We start from the raw sequence: 25,254 nt of genomic DNA, 5'->3' as shown, positions 1-25,254 counted from the left end.
ATAAAACTCTGATTGGAAACTCTTTTTCCAAAAGACTCCAATTCCCATGATTCCCCAGGAGGTTCTACAGCACATCACTCACCTGGCAGGAGCAGACGGAGCACCTGTCGTTGTCCAGCACCCAGATCTGCCCGTTGTGTTTGTGCTTGTTGTCGTGGTTACAGTCCCCGGTGCAGTTCTTGCCGTGAGGGCACCTGCAGTCGTAGCCTCCGTCCACGTTGAAACACACCGTATCGTTAGCACAGCTGTGTCTTTCTGTCGCACACTCATCTATATCTGCAGAGAGGAGGGACAGACAGACTACAGGTTAGTGTATGAAGGAGGAGAGACAGACAGACTACAGGTTAGTGTATGAAGGAGAGACAGACAGACTACAGGTTAGTGTATGAAGGAGGGACAGACAGACTACAGGTTAGTGTATGAAGGAGGAGGGACAGACAGACTACAGGTTAGTGTATGAAGGAGGGACAGCCATACTACAGGTTAGTGTATGAGGGAGGGACAGACAGACTACAGGTTAGTGTATGAAGGAGGAGGGACAGACAGACTACAGGTTAGTGTATGAAGGAGGGGCAGACAGACTACAGGTTAGTGTATGAAGGAGGAGGGACAGACAGACTACAGGTTAGTGTATGAAGGAGGGGCAGACAGACTACAGGTTAGTGTATGAAGGAGAAGGGACAGACAGACTACAGGTTAGTGTATGAAGGAGGGGCAGACAGACTACAGGTTAGTGTATGAAGGAGGAGGGACAGACAGACTACAGGTTAGTGTATGAAGGAGGAGGGACAGACAGACTACAGGTTAGTGTATGAAGGAGGGACAGACAGACTACAGGTTAGTGTATGAAGGAGGAGGGACAGACAGACTACAGGTTAGTGTATGAAGGAGGGACAGACAGACTACAGGTTAGTGTATGAAGGAGGAGAGACAGACAGACTACAGGTTAGTGTATGAAGGAGGAGGGACAGACAGACTACAGGTTAGTGTATGAAGGAGGGACAGACAGACTACAGGTTAGTGTATGAAGGAGGAGGGACAGACAGACTACAGGTTAGTGTATGAAGGAGGAGGGACAGACAGACTACAGGTTAGTGTATGAAGGAGAAGGGACAGACAGACTACAGGTTAGTGTATGAAGGAGGAGGGACAGACAGACTACAGGTTAGTGTATGAAGGAGGAGAGACAGACAGACTACAGGTTAGTGTATGAAGGAGGAGGGACAGACAGACTACAGGTTAGTGTATGAAGGAGAAGGGACAGACAGACTACAGGTTAGTGTATGAAGGAGGAGGGACAGACAGACTACAGGTTAGTGTATGAAGGAGGAGGGACAGACAGACTACAGGTTAGTGTATGAAGGAGGGGCAGACAGACTACAGGTTAGTGTATGAAGGAGAGACAGACAGACTACAGGTTAGTGTATGAAGGAGGGACAGACAGACTACAGGTTAGTGTATGAAGGAGGAGGGACAGACAGACTACAGGTTAGTGTGTGAAGGAGAAGGGACAGACAGACTACAGGTTAGTGTATGAAGGAGGGACAGACAGACTACAGGTTAGTGTATGAAGGAGGGGCAGACAGACTACAGGTTAGTGTATGAAGGAGAGACAGACAGACTACAGGTTAGTGTATGAAGGAGGAGGGGCAGACAGACTACAGGTTAGTGTATGAAGGAGGAGGGACAGACAGACTACAGGTTAGTGTATGAAGGAGGAGGGACAGACAGACTACAGGTTAGTGTATGAAGGAGGAGGGACAGACAGACTACAGGTTAGTGTGTGAAGGAGAAGGGACAGACAGACTACAGGTTAGTGTGTGAAGGAGGAGGGACAGACAGACTACAGGTTAGTGTATGAAGGAGGAGGGACAGACAACAGGTTAGTGTATGAAGGAGGAGGGACAGACAGACTACAGGTTAGTGTATGAAGGAGGAGGGACAGACAGACTACAGGTTAGTGTATGAAGGAGGAGGGACAGACAGACTACAGGTTAGTGTATGAAGGAGGAGGGACAGACAGACTACAGGTTAGTGTATGAAGGAGGAGGGACAGACAGACTACAGGTTAGTGTATGAAGGAGGAGGGACAGACAGACTACAGGTTAGTGTATGAAGGAGGGGGGACAGACAGACTACAGGTTAGTGTATGAAGGAGGGACAGACAGACTACAGGTTAGTGTATGAAGGAGGAGGGACAGACAGACTACAGGTTAGTGTATGAAGGAGGAGGGACAGACAGACTACAGGTTAGTGTATGAAGGAGGAGGGACAGACAGACTACAGGTTAGTGTATGAAGGAGGAGGGACAGACAGACTACAGGTTAGTGTATGAAGGAGGAGGGACAGACAGACTACAGGTTAGTGTATGAAGGAGAGACAGACAGACTACAGGTTAGTGTATGAAGGAGGGACAGACAGACTACAGGTTAGTGTATGAAGGAGGGGCAGACAGACTACAGGTTAGTGTATGAAGGAGAGACAGACAGACTACAGGTTAGTGTATGAAGGAGGAGGGGCAGACAGACTACAGGTTAGTGTATGAAGGAGGAGGGACAGACAGACTACAGGTTAGTGTATGAAGGAGAAGGGACAGACAGACTACAGGTTAGTGTATGAAGGAGGAGGGACAGACAGACTACAGGTTAGTGTATGAAGGAGGAGGGACAGACAGACTACAGGTTAGTGTATGAAGTCAACAAACAAATACAGTTGAATTCCAGAGGGAAAATAGTAATGGGTGAGATATGTGTTTGTATAATAATTCCAGCACCTAAGATCCTTGTGCATACCAGTACTGTGCTCAAACAGGTGAGTCTAGACACCCAACTTACCTTCACAGGACTCCCCATTGGCTGAGAACATCCCGTTGTCATGGTAGCCGTCCCGACACTCACAGTGGTACCAGCCAGGCAGGTTAACACAGATGGCTCTGCTGTCACACTCCACAAAGCCATCGGTACACTCATCAATGTCTGGTGAAACACACACACACAGACACAAACACACACAACCCGGCTCACACAGATGTTTCAGTTTCAGGCTTGTTAAACACAGCTGGGCCTAATGCATTCATCTTTGCATTTGAGGTATGCAAATGTCAACTACACAGCCAGGCTTCTGTTATAGTAGCAGTGGCACATCACGAGGAAGGGTTTTATTCCCATTACAGTTTAAAACATCAAACACTAAGTCCTTTCAGAGGCACATTATCTCCTTTACAATGCAGTCACCATGGAATCAGTGTATGGGTCAATTGTCTGCTTTTTCCATGGCACAGGTGGTTGGTGGGGTGGTTGGTGGGGTGGCTGGTGGGGTGGTTGGTGGGGTGGTTGGTGGGGTGGTTGGTGGGGTGGTTGGTGGGGTGGCTGGTGGGGTGGTTGGTGGGGTGGTTGGTGGGGTGCTTGGTGGTTGGTGGGGTGGTTGGTTGGTAAGGTGGTTGGTGGGGTGGGGTGGTTGGTCGGATGGTTGGTGGGGTGGTTGGTAAGGTGGTTGGTCGGGTGGTTGGTGGGGTGGTTGGTAAGGTGGTTGGTAAGGTGGTTGGTGGGGTGGTTGGTGGTTGGTAAGGTGGTTGGTAAGGTGGTTGGTGGGGTGGTTGGTCGGTAAGATGGTTGGTGGGGTGGTTGGTCGGGTGGCTGGTGGGGTGGATGGTGGGGTGGTTGGTTGCTGGGGTGGCTGGTGGGGTGGTTGGTTGGTGGGGTGGTTGGTGGGGTGGTTGGTCGGGTGGCTGGTGGGTTGGTTGGTTGGTAAGGTGGTTGGTGGGGTGGTTGGTAAGGTGGTTGGTGGGTGGGGGGAGAATGGCTCATAATAATGGCTGGAATGAAGTGAATGGAATGGCATCAAATCAAATGGAATCCAGGTGTTTGATGTGTTCAACATCATTCCATTAATTCCGTTCCAGCCATTACTATGAGCCTGTCCTCCCCAATTTTGAGTGCCACCAGCCGCCTGTGATCCGTAGGAGATGGAGAATCATCTCACTGGCCAGTGAGCAAAGCCATTGTGATAATGAAGGCTTGGATCATATAGTATCAGGCGTCTTGGAGCTCTATCAAATCCATCACTGTGTTACATGGAGGGGGTCAATCACCTTGAACCAGAGAGAGATCTCATCCATCACTGTTTAGTAATCATGAAGACCAGACCATTGATTCACTCCTCTGGCTGTACACTACATGGGAGCATGTCCAGTTAGATGTCATTTGAAATATAGTAAGCTATATTAAATTGTTCTACCTCTGTCACACTGCTACTGTAGGCACGCCTTATTTTAGTAATAGTAGACACTAAGAGCACATAGAGATGCAATGAGAAACAGCAGGGAGAGATGGTGAAGAGAGAGAGGAGAGAGAGAGAAATAAATGGAGAAAGCAAGAGAAAGAGAGAGAGAGAAATGGAGAGAGAGCAAGAGAGAGAGAGGGTGAGGTAGAAAGAAGGGATTTGTATTCCTGTCTGAGTGACATCTCACCGAAGTCATGAGTTCAGGTCTTGTTGTGGATGCTCAGAGTTCCTTCTATAGCTCCTGCATTTACATTAGTGTTTAACCCCACGCTCCCTTACTTTACCTGCCTGCCAAGGTCAGTCTAAAGACACGTGCTTCGCCCTCTTCAGAACAGACGATTAAAGAAGGGAGAGGGGGGAATGAGAAAGAGAGAGAGAGAACTGAGAGAGAGAGAGGGAGAGAGGGGGAGAGAGAGAGAGAGAACTGAGAGAGAGAGAGAGAGAGAGAGAGAGAGAGAGGGGGGGGGAAGAGAGAACTGAGAGAGAGAGGGGGGGAGAACTGAGAGAGAGAGAGAGAGAGAGAGAGCGAGAGAGAGAGAGAGAGAGAGAGAGAGAGAGAGAGAGAGCGAGAGAGAGAGAGAGAGGGGGGGAGAAGAGAGTACTGAGAGAGAGAGAGAGAGAGAGAGAGAGAGAGAGAGAGAGAGAGAGAGAGAGAGAGAGGGGGGGGAGAACTGAGAGAGAGAGAGGAGAGAGAACATTGAATGCTCAGAAGACCTTGATTTTGTAAAAGGCTCTGCAGAATGGTTGTGTGGTATTCAAAGGCAGTGTCTATGTGTGGTGGTGGGGGTTGTTTCCATTGTCCCAGCAGGTCAAAGTGGAAGACTGAGAAACAAGCTGCAGACGGCTTACATGGAGGTACAGATACTTATTCTGTTTGTTGAAGCATCTAACTACAGCTACAGTCTAAATCATATCACCATCTAACTACAGCTACAGTCCAAATCACATCACCATCTAACTACAGCCACAGTCCAAATCACATCACCATCTAACTACAGCTACAGTCCAAATCACCATCTAACTACAGCTACAGTCCAAATCACCATCTAACTACAGCTACAGTCCAAATCACCATCTAACTACAGCTACAGTCCAAATCACCATCTAACTACAGCTACAGTCCAAATCACCATTTAACTACAGCTACAGTCCAAATCACCATCTAACTACAGCTACAGTCCAAATCACATCACCATCTAACTACAGCCACAGTCCAAATCAAATCACCATCTAACTACAGCTACAGTCCAAATCACATCACCATCTAACTACAGCTACAGTCCAAATCATATCACCAACTAACTACAGCTACAGCTACAGTCCAAATCACATCACCATCTAACTACAGCCACAGTCCAAATCAAATCACCATCTAACTACAGCTACAGTCCAAATCACCATCTAACTACAGCTACAGTCCAAATCACATCACCATCTAACTACAGCTACAGTCCAAATCACATCACCATCTAACTACAGCTACAGCTACAGTCCAAATCACATCACCATTTAACTACAGCTACAGTCCAAATCACATCACCATCTAACTACAGCTACAGTCCAAATCACATCACCATCTAACTACAGCTACAGTCCAAATCACCATCTAACTACAGCTACAGTTCAAATCAAATCACCATCTAACTACAGCTACAGTCCAAATCACATCACCATCTAACTACAGCTACAGTCCAAATCACATCATCATCTAACTACAGCTACAGTCCAAATCACATAATCATTTAACTACAGCTACAGTCCAAATCACCATCTAACTACAGCTACAGTCCAAATCAAATCACCATCTAACTACAGCTACAGTCCAAATCACATCACCATCTAACTACAGCTACAGTCCAAATCACATCACCATCTAACTACAGCTACAGTCCAAATCACATCATCATTTAACTACAGCTACAGTCCAAATCACATCACCATCTAACTACAGCTACAGTCCAAATCACCATCTAACTACAGCTACAGTCCAACTCACCATCTAACTACAGCTACAGTCCAAATCACCATCTAACTACAGCTACAGTCCAAATCACCATCTAACTACAGCTACAGTCCAAATCAAATCATCATCTAACTACAGCTACAGTCCAAATCACATCACCATCTAACTACAGCTACAGTCCAAATCACCATCTAACTACAGCTACAGTCCAAATCACCATCTAACTACAGCTACAGTCCAAATCACATCACCATCTAACTACAGCTACAGTCCAAATCACATCACCATCTAACTACAGCTACAGTCCAAATCACATCACTATCTAACTACAGCTACAGTCCAAATCACCATCTAACTACAGCTACAGTCCAAATCACATCACCATCTAACTACAGCTACAGTCCAAATCACATCATCATCTAACTACAGCTACAGTCCAAATCACATAATCATTTAACTACAGCTACAGTCCAAATCACCATCTAACTACAGCTACAGTCCAAATCAAATCACCATCTAACTACAGCTACAGTCCAAATCACATCACCATCTAACTACAGCTACAGTCCAAATCACATCACCATCTAACTACAGCTACAGTCCAAATCACATCATCATTTAACTACAGCTACAGTCCAAATCACATCACCATCTAACTACAGCTACAGTCCAAATCACCATCTAACTACAGCTACAGTCCAAATCACCATCTAACTACAGCTACAGTCCAAATCACCATCTAACTACAGCTACAGTCCAAATCAAATCACCATCTAACTACAGCTACAGTCCAAATCACATCACCATCTAACTACAGCTACAGTCCAAATCACCATCTAACTACAGCTACAGTCCAAATCACCATCTAACTACAGCTACAGTCCAAATCACATCACCATCTAACTACAGCTACAGTCCAAATCACATCACCATCTAACTACAGCTACAGTCCAAATCACATCACTATCTAACTACAGCTACAGTCCAAATCACCATCTAACTACAGCTACAGTCCAAATCACATCACCATCTAACTACAGCTACAGTCCAAATCAAATCATCATTTATAGAAAGTGTATTTCATTGACAAAATATTATAAAAGTATAAGTTAAATGAACTGGATGCTGCTGAGTAGCTGGACAAGTAAACAGTGAGCAATAACATGGTGTAGATGCGTCTCCATGCCTCTCTCCCTCCTTCCTCAGAGTATGGCTTAGCATTTAAGTGACTGTTGGTTGAACCAGGTCTTCATGAGGCCCACTGGGAAATCACTGTGGTTTGTAGTCACTGAGCGCATCCCAAATGGCACCCTATTCCCTACGTAGTCCACTACTATTAACCAGAGCCCTGTAGAATAGGGTACAATTTGGAACACAGTTACTCTGTGCCGGTCCCCAGGACATCACCACTCTGACTGTCTGTCGCTGCAGCACTGCAACTCATTTGTCAGGGATATGTCACTGTGTGTGTGCGCGTGCGTGTGGTGTGTGTGCATGTTTAAGTGTGTGTGCATGCGCACGTGCACATCATGCTGACTGAGCTTACAGCAGACTTTTACTTTGAAAGCAAACCAATTCAGACTGTCGGCACACTGTGTTAGAACACAGTTATGGCAGGCAATTTATACTGTGACCCACAAAACGCAGCCTCAATGAAAAGGTGAACTGCAATTACCATTTATAATATCTGGGCTGACTGCTAGCTGGGGACAAGGGACCATAAATATGTAGAGCCCATTCCTTTAAAACAGGAAGAACAATCTCTGGATGTATGATGGTCTATGCAGAGTAGAAAATAAAATAAAAGATTTGATGCAGAGAATAAAGGATTTGGGGTCAAGCAATAAACTTGATGATTGTTAACTAATTCATTATTCATCTTTTTAATGTACCCCAGGAACATCTTTCATCTTCTCCTCTCTCCTCTCTACTCCACTCCCCTCCCTGCATCTCCTCTCCTCTTTCCTCCTGTCCTCTCCACTCCACTCCTCTCCTCCCTCCTGCTCTCCTCTCCTCCCCACTCTCTTCTCTACTGCTCTCCTCTCTCCTCCTCTCCTCTCCTCTCTCCTCCTCTCCACTCCACTCCACTCCACTCCTCTCCTTTCCTCATCTCCTCTCCCATCCTTTCTCCTCAACCACTCCTATCATCTCCTCTCCTCTTGTCCTCTCTCCCCACCCCTTCCCTCCCCTCCTCTCCTCTCTCCTCCTCAACCACTCCTCTCCTCTCCTCCTCTCCTTTCCTCCCTACTCCTATCCTCCTCTCCTCTCCTCTCTCCCTCTACTCCTCTCCTCCTCTCCTCTCTCCTTCTCTCCTCTCTAGAACCTCAACCACTCCTATCACCTCCTCTCCTCTCTCCCCACCCCTCCCCTCCCCTCCTCCTCTCCTCTCTCCTCTTCTCCTCCTCTCTACTCTTCCTCTCCTCCTCTCTCTTCTCCTCTCTATTCCTCTCCTCATCTCCTATTCACTTATCTCCTCCTCCTCTCCTCTCCTCCTCTCCTCTCCTCCTCTCATCCCTCCTCCTCTCCTCTCCTCTCTCCCTCTACTCCTCTCCCCTTCTCCTCTCTCCTCTCTAGAACCTCAACCACTCCTATCATCTCCTCTCCCCTCCTCTCCTCTCTCCCCACCCCACCCCACCCCTCCCCTACTCTCCTATCTCCTCCTCTCCTCTCCTCTCTCCTCTTCTCCTCCTCTCTACTCCTCCTCTCCACCTCTCTCTTCTCCTCTCTATTCCTCTCCTCATCTCCTATTTACTTCTCTCCTCCTCCTCTCCTCTCCTCTCTCCTCTTCTCCTCCTCTCTACTCCTCCTCTCCTCTCTACTCCTCTCTTCTCTATTCCTCTCCTCTCCTCTCTCATCCTCATCTCCTCTCTTCTTTCCTCTCTCCATTCTCCTCTCCCCTCCTCTCTATTCCTCTCCTCTCCTCTCTCATCCTTTCCTCATCTCCTCTCTTCTTTCCTCTCTCCTTTCTCCTCTCCCCTCCTCTCTATTCCTCTCCTCTCTCATCCTCTCCTCATCTCCTCTCTTCTTTCCTCTCTCCTTTCTCCTCTCCCCTCCTCTCTATTCCCCTCCTCTCCTATCTCCTCCCCTACTCCTCTCCTCTCTCCTCTCCTCTCTCATCCTCTCCTCATCTCCTCTATTCTTTCCTCTCTCCGTTCTCCTCTCCCCTCCTCTCTATTCCTCTCCTCCCTCCTCTCCTCTCCTCTCCTCTCCTCTCCTCTCCTCTCCTCTCCTCTCCTCTCCTCTCCTCTCCTCTCCTCTCCTCTCTATTCCTCTCCTCTCCCCTCTCCTCCCTCCTCTCTCCATTGTCCTCTCCCCTCCTCTCTATTCCTCTCCTCCCTCCTCTCCTCTCCTCTCATCTCCTCTCCTCTCCTCCCCTCTCCCCTCCTCTCTATTCCTCTCCTCTCCCCTCTCCTCCCTCCTCTCTCCATTGTCCTCTCCCCTCCTCTCTATTCCTCTCCTCTCCCCTCTCCCCTCTCCTCCCTCCTCTCTCTCTTCTTCACTACTTGACTAACTCACTCCTACCACAATCTCTCCAGCAACAACCACCATCACTGTTGAAGACGGCAACTTGGCATTGTGACGTTTGAAGTCAGGAATGTCTTTGTTGTGTCATCAACCTGTCACACGGGAAACTCAGCAGGTTTGCCGACTGCGTCACAAGCAACACATCACTCACAGGATTGTGGGTAATGCTTTACAACATTCCCCCCACCAGCGTCCTCTCCCTTCAACCCGCCCCAAAAACTTTATCGAGACGAGCTTTACCGAGACGAGAAAGAACAAACGTAGTGTCAGGAAGTCTTATCAAAGAGACTCCACCTCATTAGGATTCTCTCTAACAGAGAAATAGAGACAGAGAGAGACTTCCACAAAGCTGTGAATGATCTGAGAAACAAGGCAAGAAGGACCTTCTATGCCATCGAAAGGAACATCAAATTTGGCATACCAATTAGGATCTGGCTAAATATACTTGAATCAGTTATAGAACCCATTGCCCTTTATGGTTGTGAGGTCTAGGGTCGGTTGACCAACCAAGAATTCACAAAATGGGACAAACACCAAATTGAGACTCTGCACGCAGAATTCTGCAAAAATATAATCCGTGTACAACGTAAAACACCAAATAATGCATGCAGAGCAGAATTAGGCCGATACCCACTAATTATCAAAATCCAGAAAAGAGCCGTTCAATTCTATAACCACCTAAAAGGAAGCGATTCCCAAACCTTCCATAACAAAGCCATCACCAACAGTGAGATGAACCTGGAGAAGAGTCCCCTAAACAAGCTGGTCCTGGGGCTCTGTTCACAAATACAAACAGACCCCACAGAGCTCCAGGACAGAAACAGAATTAGACCCAACCAAATCATGAGAAAACAAAAAGATAATTACATGACACATTGGAAATAATTGACAAAAAACAGAGCAAACTAGAATGCTATTTATCCCTAAACAGAGAGTACACAGCGGCAGAATACCTGACCACTGTGACTGACCCAAAATTAAGGAAATCCTTGACTATGTACAGAGCAATGCCTTGCTATTGAGAAAGGCCACCGTAGGCAGACCTGGCTCTCAAGAGAAGACAGGCTATGTGCCCACTGCCCACAAAATGAGGTGGAAACTGAGCTGCACTTCCTAACCTCCTGCCAAATTTATGACCATATTATTAGTGACCTGTTGCCACGAGAAAAGGGCGACCAGTGAAGAACAAACACCACTGTAAATACAACCCATATCTATGTTGATTTATTCCCTTGAGTAATATTTCCTCATCATTACAACACTGTATATAGACATACCATTGGAAATGTCTTTATTCTTTTGTAACTTTTTTAAGTGTAATGTTAACTGTTAATTTTATATTGTTTATCACACTTTTGTTAACATATGTTTCCCATGCCAATAAAGCCCCTTAAATTGAATTGACAGAGCGACAGAGACAGAGACAGAGACAGAGACAGAGACAGAGACAGAGACAGAGACAGAGACAGAAAGAAAGAAAGAAAGAGAGAGAGAGAGAGACACAGAGAGAGAGAGAAAGAGAGAAAGAAAGAAAGAAAGAAAGAAAGAGAGAGAGAGAGAGAGACACACAGAGAGAGAGAGAAAGAAAGAAAGAAAGAAAGAGAGAGAGAGACAGAGAGAGAGAAAGAAAGAAGGAAAGAGAGACAGAGAGAGAGAGAGAGAAAGAAAGAAAGAGAGAGAGAGAGAGAGAGAGACACAGAGAGAGAGAGAGAGAAAGAAAGAAAGAGAGAGAGAGAGAGACACACAGAGAGAGAGAGAGAAAGAAAGAAAAAAGAAAGAAAGAAAGAAAGAAAGAAAGAGAGAAAGAAAGAAAGAAAGAGAGAGAGAGAGAGAGAGACACAGAGAGAGAGAGAGAGAAAGAAAGAAAGAAAGAAAGAAAGAAGGAAAGAAAGAGAGAGAGAGAGAGAGAGAGACAGAGAGACAGAGACAGAGAGGAATAGTGACTAGGAACTTAGGGAGTACATCCATCCACAGAGAAAAACATTTGCATATTCAACTGTCACAGTGGCTTAGATCCAATAGCGGTGGTGTATCAATCAATCCCTCTCAACACAGAGAGAGAAAGCGTGTCTTATGATTACTGGAGTGGGAAATAAACATGGTGCATGATGGGTATATTGCTGTCCTGATACAGATAAGCTTCACAGTGGTACCATTTCATTATTCACTCACTTAGGGATCAAATCAGTACATCACAACTTGAGATGCATAGAGTTTCATCACCTAGTTTCCCATCCAAACTTGTCAAGGCAAGGTCTCAGAAAGAAGCCCATCTCAGAGGGGGGTTCCACACACAGGATCGTGTTAAGGATGGATGCAGGCACAACATATCAAAGCAGAACTAAACCGTTGTTAACTTTCAGTTGTCTGTAGCACAGGATAGCTTCTTCAGTAACAAAGAGAAGAATAGGAAACATATTAAATAACATGTCCCTCTTCTCCTCCAGTATTTATGCTGCAGTAGTTTATGTGTCGGGGGGCTAGGGTCAGTTTGTTATATCTGGAGTACTTCTCCTGTCCTATTCGGTGTCCTGTGTGAATTTAAGTGTGTGTTCTCTAATTCTCTCCTTCTCTCTTTCTTTCTCTCTCTCTCTCGGAGGACCTGAGCCCTAGGACCATGCCTCAGCACTACCTGACACGATGACTCCTTGCTGTCCCCAGTCCACCTGGCCGTGCTGCTGCTCCAGTTTCAACTGTTCTGCCTTATTATTATTCGACCATGCTGGTCATTTATGAACATTTGAACATCTTGGCCATGTTCTGTTATAATCTCCACCCGGCACAGCCAGAAGAGGACTGGCCATCCCACATAGCCTGGTTCCTCTCTAAGTTTCTTCCTAGGTTTTGGCCTTTCTAGGGAGTTTTTCCTAGCCACCATACTTCTACACCTGCATTGCTTGCTGTTTGGGATTTTAGGCTGGGTTTCTGTACAGCACTATATAAATACATTTGATTTGATTTGATTCTCAAAGTCAGAGACGACTGTTCACCCTCTTCTATTCAAACCTCCTCCTACGTCCATATGATAACAAACACAATTACTGAGAAATATTAACTTTCTGTGGTACAAATCAAAGCTTTTATCATAAATACATATAGTGTAGATAACAGCAGTTCCTTTTCACCTGGAGATGTAATATCAACGAGACCAACGGATAATGATGTATATTCTTATCATAAAGTCAGGAGAATACAGATCTTAGGATAATAACACAGTCAGGCAGGAACACACACAGGCTGCAATGGAATTACTCTCTCTCTCTCTCTCTCTCTCTCTCTCTCTCTCTCTCTCTCTGTCTCTCTCTCTCTCTCTCTCTCTCTCTCTCTCTCCCCTCTCTCTCTCTCTCTCTCTCTCTCTCTGTCTCTCTCTCTCTCTCTCTCTCTCCCTCTCTCTCTCTCTCTCTCTCTCTCTCTCTCCCCTCTCTCTCTCTCTCTCTCTCTCTCTCTCTCCCTCTCTCTCTCTCTCTCTCTCTCTCTCTCTCTCTCTCTCTCTCTCTCTCTCTCTCTCTCTCTCTCTCTCTCTCTCTCTCTCTCTCTCTCTCTCTCTCTCTCTCTCTCTCTCTCTCTCTCTCTCTCTCTCTCTCTCTCTCTCTCTCTCTCTCTCTGAGTGATAAACTCTGTTTACAGAGACAGTGAGATTGTGATCACTTTTAATTTCCCCAGAGAAAAATATGAGCGGGCGAAACAACACGCTCCGGCTCTCTCACACACACACACACACACACACACACACACACACACACACACACACACACACACACACACACACCACACATATTGGTGAATGTGTCAGATTCATTGGCAGTCTTGCTTATCTCTAAGAACAAACATTCATTAAAGCGTAGTGTTGGTGTGTGTGTGTTTGTCTGTGCCAAAAAATTGAGGAATATCTCTGTTCTCACATCCTCCTACGGTAACAACTAACAACAGACCAGGAACAGACCAGGGTTACCACACTATACCCATACCCCTCTCTCTCTGAGAACATACAGTCTATACCAGCTGTCTCATCTCCTCCTCTCCCCCCGCTCTCTCTCTCTGAGAACATACCAGCTGTCTCCTATCCTCCTCTCCCCCCGCTCTCTCTCTCTCTGATAACATACAGTCCATACCAGCTGTCTCCTATCCTCCTCTCCCCCCGCTCTCTCTCTCTGAGAACATACAGTCCATACCAGCTGTTTCCTATCCTCCTCTCCCCCCGCTCTCTCTCTGAGAACATACAGTCCATACCAGCTGTCCCCTCTCCTCCTCTCCCCCCGCTCTCTCTCTCTCTGAGAACATACAGTCCATACCAGCTGTCTCCTATCCTCCTCTCCCCCCGCTCTCTCTCTCTCTCTCTGAGAACATACAGTCCATACCAGCTGTCTCTCCTCCTCCTCTCCCCCCACTCTCTCTCTCTCTCTCTGAGAACATACAGTCTATACCAGCTGTCTCCTCTCCTCCTCTCCCCCCGCTCTCTCTCTGAGAACATACAGTCCATACCAGCTGTCTCCTCTCCTCCTCTCCCCCCTCTCTCTCTCTGAGAACATACAGTCCATACCAGCTGTCTCCTCTCCTCCTCTCCCCCCTCTCTCTCTCTGAGAACATACAGAACATACCAGCTGTCCCCTCTCCTCCTCTCCCCCCGCTCTCTCTCTCTCTGAGAACATACAGTCCATACCAGCTGTCTCCTCTCCTCCTCTCCCCCCGCTCGCTCTCTCTCTGAGAACATACAGTCCATACCAGCTGTCTCCTATCCTCCTCTCCCACCGCTCTCTCTCTCTGAGAACATACAGTCTATACCAGCTGTCTCCCCTCCTCCTCTCCCCCCGCTCTCTCTCTCTCTGAGAACATACAGTCCATACCAGCTGTCTCCTCTCCTCCTCTCCCCCCGCTCGCTCTCTCTCTGAGAACATACAGTCCATACCAGCTGTCTCCTCTCCTCCTCTCCCCCCTCTCTCTCTGAGAACATACAGAACATACCAGCTGTCCCCTCTCCTCCTCTCCCCCCGCTCTCTCTCTCTCTGAGAACATACAGTCCATACCAGCTGTCTCCTCTCCTCCTCTCCCCCCGCTCGCTCTCTCTCTGAGAACATACAGTCCATACCAGCTGTCTCCTCTCCTCCTCTCCCCCCTCTCTCTCTCTGAGAACATACAGAACATACCAGCTGTCCCCTCTCCTCCTCTCCCCCCGCTCTCTCTCTCTCTGAGAACATACAGTCCATACCAGCTGTCTCCTCTCCTCCTCTCCCCCCGCTCGCTCTCTCTCTGAGAACATACAGTCCATACCAGCTGTCTCCTATCCTCCTCTCCCACCGCTCTCTCTCTCTGAGAACATACAGTCTATACCAGCTGTCTCCCCTCCTCCTCTCCCCCCACTCTCTCTCTCTGAGAACATACAGTCCATACCAGCTGTCTCCTCTCCTCCTCTCCCCCCACTCTCTCTCTCTGAGAACATACAGTCCATACCAGCTGTCCCCTCTCCTCCTCTCCCCCCACTCTCTCTCTCTCTCTGAGAACATACAGTCCATACCAGCTGTCCCCTCTCCTCCTCTCCCCCGCTCTCTCTCTCTCTGAGAACATACAGTCCATACCAGCTGTCTCCTATCCTCCTCTCCCCCCGCTCTCTCTCTCTCTGAGAACATACAGTCCATACCAGCTGTCTCTCCTCCTCCTCTCCCCCCACTCTCTCTCTCTCTCTGAGAACATACAGTCTATACCAGCTGTCTCCTCTCCTCCTCTCCCCCCACTCTCTCTCTCTCTCTGAGAACATACAGTCCATACCAGCTGTCTCATATCCTCCTCTCCCCCCGCTCTCTCTCTCTCTCTGAGAACATACAGTCCATACCAGCTGTCTCCTATCCTTCTCTCCCCCCGCTCTCTCTCTCTATGAGAACATACAGTGCATACCAGCTGTCTCCTATCCTCCTCTCCCCCCGCTCTCTCTCTCTCTCTCTGAGAACATACAGTCCATACCAGCTGTCTCCTATCCTCCTCTCCCCCCGCTCTCTCTCTCTGAGAACATACAGTCCATACCAGCTGTCTCCTCTCCTCCTCTCCCCCCGCTCTCTCTCTGAGAACATACAGTCCATACCAGCTGTCTCCTCTCCTCCTCTCCCCCCTCTCTCTCTCTGAGAACATACAGTCCATACCAGCTGTCTCCTCTCCTCCTCTCCCCCCTCTCTCTCTCTGAGAACATACAGTCCATACCAGCTGTCCCCTCTCCTCCTCTCCCCCCGCTCTCTCTCTCTCTGAGAACATACAGTCCATACCAGCTGTCCCCTCTCCTCCTCTCCCCCCGCTCTCTCTCTCTCTGAGAACATACAGTCCATACCAGCTGTCTCCTCTCCTCCTCTCCCCCCGCTCGCTCTCTCTCTGAGAACATACAGTCCATACCAGCTGTCTCCTATCCTCCTCTCCCCCCGCTCTCTCTCTCTGAGAACATACAGTCTATACCAGCTGTCTCCCCTCCTCCTCTCCTCCCACTCTCTCTCTCTGAGAACATACAGTCCATACCAGCTGTCTCCTATCCTCCTCTCCCCCCGCTCTCTCTCTCTCTCTCTGAGAACATACAGTCCATACCAGCTGTCTCCTCTCCTCCTCTCCCCCCACTCTCTCTCTCTGAGAACATACAGTGCATACCAGCTGTCTCCTATCCTCCTCTCCCCCCGCTCTCTCTCTCTCTCTCTGAGAACATACAGTCCATACCAGCTGTCTCCTCTCCTCCTCTCCCCCCACTCTCTCTCTCTGAGAACATACAGTCCATACCAGCTGTCCCCTCTCCTCCTCTCCCCCCACTCTCTCTCTCTCTCTGAGAACATACAGTCCATACCAGCTGTCCCCTCTCCTCCTCTCCCCCCACTCTCTCTCTCTCTCTGAGAACATACAGTCCATACCAGCTGTCCCCTCTCCTCCTCTCCCCCGCTCTCTCTCTCTCTGAGAACATACAGTCCATACCAGCTGTCTCCTATCCTCCTCTCACCCCGCTCTCTCTCTGAGAACATACAGTCCATACCAGCTGTCTCTCCTCCTCTCCCCCCGCTCTCTCTCTCTGAGAACATACAGTCCATACCAGCTGTCTCCTCTCCTCCTCTCCCCCCGCTCTCTCTCTCTCTGAGAACATACAGTCCATACCAGCTGTCTCCCCTCCTCCTCTCCCCCCGCTCTCTCTCTCTCCTCTCTCCTCTCTCTCTCTCCTCTCTCTCTCCTCTCTCCTCTCTCTCTCTCTCTCTCCTCTCTCCTCTCTCTCTCCTCTCTCTCGCCATCTCCGCTTCTCTCTTTTGTTCTGCCAGTCACACATTGAGGCGTGTGGGTGTTTGTATCACTAATGGTGGTGAAATGCACAGTCAGATGTCCTGCTAAGAGCTGTGTGAGACTAACCTCTCCTCCCCCTAACTCCCCCTGCCTGCCCCTAACTCCCCCTAACTCCCCCTAGCTACCCCTCCTCTCCCTGCCTTCCTATTCTACCCCTAACTCTCCCTGCCTTCCTATTCTACCCCTAACTCTCCCTGCCTTCCTATTCTACCCCTAACTCTCCCTGCCTTCCTATTCTACCCCTAACTCCCCCTGCCTGCCCCTTCTCCCCCTAAATCCCCCTAGCTACCCCTCTTCCCCCTAACTCTCCGTGCCTTCCTATTCTCCCCCTAACTCTCCCTGCCTTCCTATTCTACCCCTAACTCTCCCTGCCTGCCCCTTCTCCCCCTAACTCCCCCTAGCTACCCCTCTTCCCCCTAACTCTCCTTGCCTGCCCAATCTACCCCTAACTCCCCCTGCCTTCCTATTCTCCCCCTAACTCCCCCTGTCTGCCCAATCTACCCCTAACTCCCCCTGCCTGCCCAATCTACCCCTAACTCTCCTTGCCTTCCTATTCACCCCCTAATTCCCCCTGCCTGCCCATTCTACCCCTAACTCTCCCTGCCTTCCTATTCTCCCCCTAACTCCCCCTGCCTGCCCAATCTACCCCTAACTCTCCCTGCCTTCCAATTCTACCCCTAACTCTCCTTGCCTGCCCAATCTACCCCTAACTCTCCCTGCCTTTCTATTCTACCCCGAACTCTCCCTGCCTTCCTATTCTACCCCTAACTCTCCCTGCCTTCCTATTCTACCCCTAACTCTCCCTGCCTTCCTATTCTACCCCTAACTCCCCCTGCCTTCCTATTCTACCCCTAACTCTCCCTGCCTTCCTATTCTACCCCTAACTCTCCCTGCCTTCCTATTCTACCCCTAACTCCCCCTGCCTTCCTATTCTACCCCTAACTCCCCCTGCCTTCCTATTCTACCCCTAACTCTCCCTGCCTTCCTATTCTACCCCTAACTCTCCCTGCCTTCCTATTCTACCCCTAACTCTCCCTGCCTTCCTATTCTACCCCTAACTCCCCCTGCCTTCCTATTCTACCTGCCTTCCTATTCTACCCCTAACTCTCCCTGCCTTCCTATTCTACTCCTAACTCTCCCTGCCTTCCTATTCTACCCCTAACTCTCACTGCCTTCCTATTCTACCCCTAACTCTCTCTGCCTTCCTATTCTAACCCGAACTCTCCCTGCCTTCCTATTCTACCCCTAACTCTCCCTGCCTGCCCCTAACTCCCCCTGCCTGCCCAATCTACCCCTAACTCTCCCTGCCTTCCTATTCTACCCCTAACTCTCCCTGCCTGCCCAATCTACCTCTAACTCTCCATGCCTTCCTATTCTACCCCTAACTCCCCCTGCCTTCCTATTCTACCCCTAACTCTCCCTGCCTGCCCAATCTACCCCTAACTCTCCCTGCCTTCCCATTCTACCCCTAACTCCCCCTGCCTTCCTATTCTACCCCTAACTCTCCCTGCCTTCCTATTCTACCCCTAACTCCCCCTGCCTTCCTATTCTACCCCTAACTCCCCCTGCCTTCCTATTCTACCCCTAACTCTCCCTGCCTGCCCAATCTACCCCTAACTCTCCCTGCCTTCCTATTCTACCCCTAACTCTCCCTGCCTTCATATTCTACCCCTAACTCCCCCTGCCTGCCCAATCTACCCCTAACTCTCCTTGCCTTCCTATTCACCCCCTAATTCCCCCTGCCTGCCCATTCTACCCCTAACTCTCCCTGCCTTCCTATTCTCCCCCTAACTCCCCCTGCCTGCCCAATCTACCCCTAACTCTCCCTGCCTTCCAATTCTACCCCTAACTCTCCTTGCCTGCCCAATCTACCCCTAACTCTCCCTGCCTTCCTATTCTACCCCTAACTCTCCCTGCCTTCCTATTCTACCCCTAACTCTCCCTGCCTTCCTATTCTACCCCTAACTCCCCCTGCCTTCCTATTCTACCCCTAACTCTCCCTGCCTTCCTATTCTACCCCTAACTCTCCCTGCCTTCCTATTCTACCCCTAACTCCCCCTGCCTTCCTATTCTACCCCTAACTCCCCCTGCCTTCCTATTCTACCCCTAACTCTCCCTGCCTTCCTATTCTACCCCTAACTCTCCCTGCCTTCCTATTCTACCCCTAACTCCCCCTGCCTTCCTATTCTACCTGCCTTCCTATTCTACCCCTAACTCTCCCTGCCTTCCTATTCTACTCCTAACTCTCCCTGCCTTCCTATTCTACCCCTAACTCTCACTGCCTTCCTATTCTACCCCTAACTCTCTCTGCCTTCCTATTCTAACCCGAACTCTCCCTGCCTTCCTATTCTACCCCTAACTCTCCCTGCCTGCCCCTAACTCCCCCTGCCTGCCCAATCTACCCCTAACTCTCCCTGCCTTCCTATTCTACCCCTAACTCTCCCTGCCTGCCCAATCTACCTCTAACTCTCCATGCCTTCCTATTCTACCCCTAACTCCCCCTGCCTTCCTATTCTACCCCTAACTCTCCCTGCCTGCCCAATCTACCCCTAACTCTCCCTGCCTTCCCATTCTACCCCTAACTCCCCCTGCCTTCCTATTCTACCCCTAACTCTCCCTGCCTTCCTATTCTACCCCTAACTCCCCCTGCCTTCCTATTCTACCCCTAACTCCCCCTGCCTTCCTATTCTACCCCTAACTCTCCCTGCCTGCCCAATCTACCCCTAACTCTCCCTGCCTTCCTATTCTACCCCTAACTCCCCCTGCCTTCCTATTCTACCGCTAACTCCCCCTGCCTGCCCAATCTACCCCTAACTCTCCCTGCCTTCCTATTCTACCCCTAACTCTCCCTGCCTTCCTATTCTACCCCTAACTCTCCCTGCCTTCCTATTCTACCCCTAACTCCCCATGCCTGCCCAATCTACCCCTAACTCTCCCTGCCTTCCTATTCTCTCCCTAACTCCCCCTGCCTTCCTATTCTACCCCTAACTCTCCCTGCCTTCCTATTCTACCCCTAACTCTCCCTGCCTTCCTATTCTACCCCTAACTCTCCCTGCCTTCCTATTCTACCCCTAACTCCCCATGCCTGCCCAATCTACCCCTAACTCTCCCTGCCTTCCTATTCTACCCCTAACTCCCCCTGCCTTCCTATTCTACCCCTAACTCTCCCTGCCTTCCTATTCTACCCCTAACTCTCCCTGCCTTCCTATTCTACCCCTAACTCTCCCTGCCTTCCTATTCTACCTGCCTTCCTATTCTACCCCTAACTCCCCCTGCCTTCCTATTCTACCCCTAACTCCCCCTGCCTTCCTATTCTACCCCTAACTCTCCCTGCCTTCCTATTCTACCCCTAACTCTCCCTGCCTTCCTATTCTACCCCTAACTCTCCCTGCCTTCCTATTCTACCCCTAACTCCCCATGCCTGCCCAATCTACCCCTAACTCTCCCTGCCTTCCTATTCTCTCCCTAACTCCCCCTGCCTTCCTATTCTACCCCTAACTCTCCCTGCCTTCCTATTCTACCCCTAACTCTCCCTGCCTTCCTATTCTACCCCTAACTCTCCCTGCCTTCCTATTCTACCCCTAACTCTCCCTGCCTTCCTATTCTACCCCTAACTCTCCCTGCCTTCCTATTCTACCCCTAACTCCCCCTGCCTTCCTATTCTACCCCTAACTCTCCCTGCCTTCCTATTCTACCCCTAACTCTCCCTGCCTTCCTATTCTACCCCTAACTCTCCCTGCCTTCCTATTCTACCCCTAACTTCCCCTGCCTTCCTATTCTACCCCTAACTCTCCCTGCCTTCCTATTCTACCCCTAACTCTCCCTGCCTTCCTATTCTACCCCTAACTCTCCCTGCCTTCCTATTCTACCCCTAACTCCCTCTTCCACCCCCATCTACCCCTAACTCCCCTTAACTCCCCCATCTATTGCTAACTCCTCCTTCCTCCCCCACCTCCACCTGAATCCCTCTTCCTTCCCCACCTGTGTTCTTACCTGTCTCACATCTCTTCCCAGTGAACCCCTGTTGACAGAAACAGGTGTCCGGGTTTACACATGATCCTCCGTTCTGGCACAAACCATCACACAAAGCTGGGGGGGACATAGGAGGGAGGAATTAGTCTCGGACAGGACAGATGATGCTATGTTGGATCCTTCTTAGACATACAGTAACTAGACAGATGATGCTATGTTGGGTCCTTCCTAGACATACAGTAACTAGACAGATGATGCTATGATGGATCCTTCCTAGACATACAGTAACTAGACAGATTATGCTATGTTGGGTCCTTCCTAGACATACAGTAACAGGACAGATGATGTTATGTTGGATCCTTCCTAGACATACAGTAACTAGACAGATGATGCTATGTTGGATCCTTCCTAGACATACAGTAACTAGACAGATGATGCTATGTTGGATCCTTCCTAGACATACAGTAACAGGACAGACGATGTTATGTTGGATCCTTCCTAGACATACAGTAACTAGACAGATGATGCTATGATGGATCCTTCCTAGACATACAGTAACTAGACAGATTATGCTATGTTGGGTCCTTCCTAGACATACAGTAACAGGACAGATGATGTTATGTTGGATCCTTCCTAGACATACAGTAACTAGACAGATGATGCTATGCTGGATCCTTCCTAGACATACAGTAACAGGACAGATGATGCTATGTTGGATCCTTCCTAGACATACAGTAACAGGACAGATGATGCTATGTTGGATCCTTCCTAGACATACAGTAACAGGACAGATGATGCTATGCTGGATCCTTCCTAGACATACAGTAACTCGACAGATTATGCTATGTTGGATCCTTCCTAGACATACAGTAACAGGACAGATGATGCTATGTTGGATCCTTCCTAGACATACAGTAACAGGACAGATGATGCTATGCTGGATCCTTCCTAGACGTACAGTAACTAGACAGATGATGCTATGCTGGATCCTTCCTAGACATACAGTAACTAGACAGATGATGCTATGCTGGATCCTTCCTAGACATACAGTAACTAGACAGATGATGCTATGTTGGATGGATCCTTCCTAGACATACAGTAACTAGACAGATGATGCTATGCTGGATCCTTCCTAGACATACAGTAACTAGACAGATGATGCTATGTTGGATCCTTCCCAGACATACAGTAACTAGACAGATGATGCTATTTGGGAAACACTGATTTGGTGGATGCAAAGACAGGTGTTGTTGAAATGTTGTGTATCTGTAACGGCTGTATCTGTAAGTGTCTGTTGTATTGAAAATGCCATGTTGATTTGGGAATGATCTGTTCCCAGGGAACCATTGGGCCCCTGAATAACATCAAATGGATGTTAAAGTGTTTGAGCAGAGGCAGATAGACACAGGAAGGCTGTGTGTGTGTGTGTGTGCGTGCGTGCGTGCGTGCGTGTGTGTGTGTGCGCGCGAGTGTGTGCGTCAACCGCACGTGTGTACTTAAATGCGTGAGTGTGTGTACATGTGTGCGTATCCTGAGAGTGTAAAGTGGGTATGTATACGTGTGTGTGTCTCACCTCTGCAGACTGTCCCGTTGCCTACATAGCCTGGTTTACAGGAGCAGCTGTGGCCCCCCACCGTGTTGAAACAGATGGCATTCTCATCACAGCTGTGAAGACCTGTCGTACACTCATCACGTTCTGGATGGAGACAAGAAGAGGAGGATAACTACACTAATAACACACACACACACACACTCCATTCAACCCCTCTGTCTATACAGTAGTCAGCTAGTGTGTGTGTGTGTGTGTGTGTGTGTGTGTGTGTGTGTGTGTGTGTGTGTGTGTGTGTGTGTGTGTGTGTGTGTGTGTGTGTGTGTGTGTGTGTGTGTGTGTGTGTGTGTGTGTGTGTGTGTGTGTGTGTGTGTGTGTGTGTGTGTGTGCATGCTGCTATGTACCTCAATCTTCCAATCCCTTCAACTGGCCCCAGATTAAAAAGAGATGGGGAAAGTAGAAAATCCTGTTTGGCTCAATTTGATGGTCTGAAAACATTTTGAAAACGTGATTCTCTGACGTCTAAGATGCTTAACAGACAGCCTGAACATGTCCCTCAGGTAACCAGGGAAGAAAGAGAAACGCTCTTACTTGGCAGAAAAGTGGGAAATCAAAACTTCAAAAATCAAACATTTTCCTCTGAAAAGAAAGAGAGAGAGAGTAGAGAGAGAGAGAAGAGAGAGAGAGAGAGAGACAGAGAGAGAGAGGCACATAGAGATATAGGGAGAGGGAGAGAGAGAGAAACAGAGAGAGAGAGAGAGAGACAGAGACAGCGAGAAAGAGAGAGAGAGAGAGAGAGAGAGAGAGAGAGAGAGAGAGAGAGAGAGAGAGAGAGAGAGAGAGAGACAGAGACAGCGATAAAGAGAGAGAGAGAGAGAGAGAGAGAGAGAGAGAGAGAGAGAGAGAGAGAGAGGGAGAGAGAGAGAGAGAGAGAGAGAGAGAGAGAGAGAGGTCATTATTCCTTAATAAAGTCAGAGGAAAATGAAAAGCAGCTGATTGTTATTAGAACCAATGAGAACCAGAGAGACTAGACATCTCTCTCTCTATGTTAAACTACTCTGACAGAAATAACTAGACATAACTGATTAGAGTTACGCTACAGATAACACTATATCACATGGAAAGCCAGGCTACAGCAGCCTCAATATCTAACAGACTCAGAGTGGTGTGGACAGGAAGAACACTACCTGGCTGACATATGATAATATTCACCTGAAAGAGTTCTCTGACTGACTGTCAATGTGTAGTCTATGATAATGTATGTTTAATCACCATTGAGAGCTGACCCTGATTTAACCCATCAATCAAATGATAACGATTTTGCTACAGTCTGTTAAGAATGAATAAAGAGCTTGACTTCACGACGCTGAGGGGTCCCACTGTCTGTCACTGCATATGTGAGAGGGTTGCCTGCGGCGGTGTGTGTGTGTGTGTTTGCGTGTGTGTGTGTGTATATTTCTGTGTGTGTTTGTGCGCACAGGAACGTGTGTATGTGGCGATGTGGGCAGCGGTGTGTATGTGTGTGTGTGTGTGTGTGTGGGCTCGACACCTCAGGCTGTTAACTACATATGACAGGGGTCCTGTCCACCACGATGAGAGGCAGCCGGCCGTGACAGTGGGAATGACACCAATTACCCTCTGTAATTACACCTCTCAACAGACCACTAATACTGCTCTCAGACCTGCCATGCATAACACCTCTCAACAGACCACTAATGCTGCTCTCAGACCTGCCATGCATAACACCTCTCAACAGACCACTAATACTGCTCTCAGACCTGCCATGCATAACACCTCTCAACAGACCACTAATACTGCTCTCAGACCTGCCATGCATAACACCTCTCAACAGACCACTAATGCTGCTCTCAGACCTGCCATGCATAACACCTCTCAACAGACCACTAATACTGCTCTCAGACCTGCCATGCATAACACCTCTCAACAGACCACTAATGCTGCTCTCAGACCTGCCATGCATAACACCTCTCAACAGACCACTAATACTGCTCTCAGACCTGCCATGCATAACACCTCTCAACAGACCACTAATGCTGCTCTCAGACCTGCCATGCATAACACCTCTCAACAGACCACTAATACTGCTCTCAGACCTGCCATGCATAACACCTCTCAACAGACCACTAATACTGCTCTCAGACCTGCCATGCATAACACCTCTCAACAGCCACATCCCTGTCTGAGCCCGAACACTGGTTCCAGACCTGTCATTAGAGCCCAGCGTTTGAGTCTGGGACTGATAGCAGTCTTTTATCCATGCACCTGTTCCTCAACTGGATCAGAACCAGAATAATCAGTACTTGGATATCTGTGGCTCTGGATCACAACACTTAGCATGGCTGTAGTGCAGTAGGTAACCCGTGCCTCTACATCTGCATTGGTTGCTGTCTGGGGTTTTAGGCTGGGTTTCTGTACAAGTACTTTGTGACATCAGCTGATGTAAAAAAAAAGCTTTATAAATACCTTTGATTGCATGCTGAGAAATGTTTTTTTTGACTGACAGGCAATTGTATGCTATGTATGCTAACTGAGAGCTATAGATGAGGTGAAGGAGTCAATGTAACGCGGACTGACGCACATTCAACAGATCTGATCTGAATAAAATGGATATTCTATCAAATCCGTCATGATTTATGTATTGTAACAGGAC

At 48.5% G+C, this 25,254-nt stretch overlaps 1 protein-coding gene across 2 annotated transcripts in view; it reads right to left on the bottom strand.

The window, feature by feature from the left end:
• LOC139392991 (protein NEL-like) overlaps window positions 1–25,254 on the bottom strand; it is a 240,905-nt gene that overhangs the window by 9,638 nt on the left and 206,013 nt on the right. For both annotated transcript variants that reach the window (XM_071141301.1, XM_071141300.1), the window contains exons 14-17: window positions 22,608–22,730; window positions 21,056–21,151; window positions 2,835–2,975; window positions 83–276 (exon numbers count right to left, since the gene is read on the bottom strand). In XM_071141301.1, coding sequence (XP_070997402.1) covers window positions 83–276; window positions 2,835–2,975; window positions 21,056–21,151; window positions 22,608–22,730 — 554 coding nt within the window. The remainder of the gene's footprint in view (window positions 1–82; window positions 277–2,834; window positions 2,976–21,055; window positions 21,152–22,607; window positions 22,731–25,254) is intronic.

This window comes from Oncorhynchus clarkii, chromosome 33 (assembly GCF_045791955.1).
Source record: "Oncorhynchus clarkii lewisi isolate Uvic-CL-2024 chromosome 33, UVic_Ocla_1.0, whole genome shotgun sequence".
NCBI lineage: Eukaryota > Metazoa > Chordata > Actinopteri > Salmoniformes > Salmonidae > Oncorhynchus > Oncorhynchus clarkii.
This window is presented reverse-complemented; position numbering and strand designations above follow the sequence as displayed.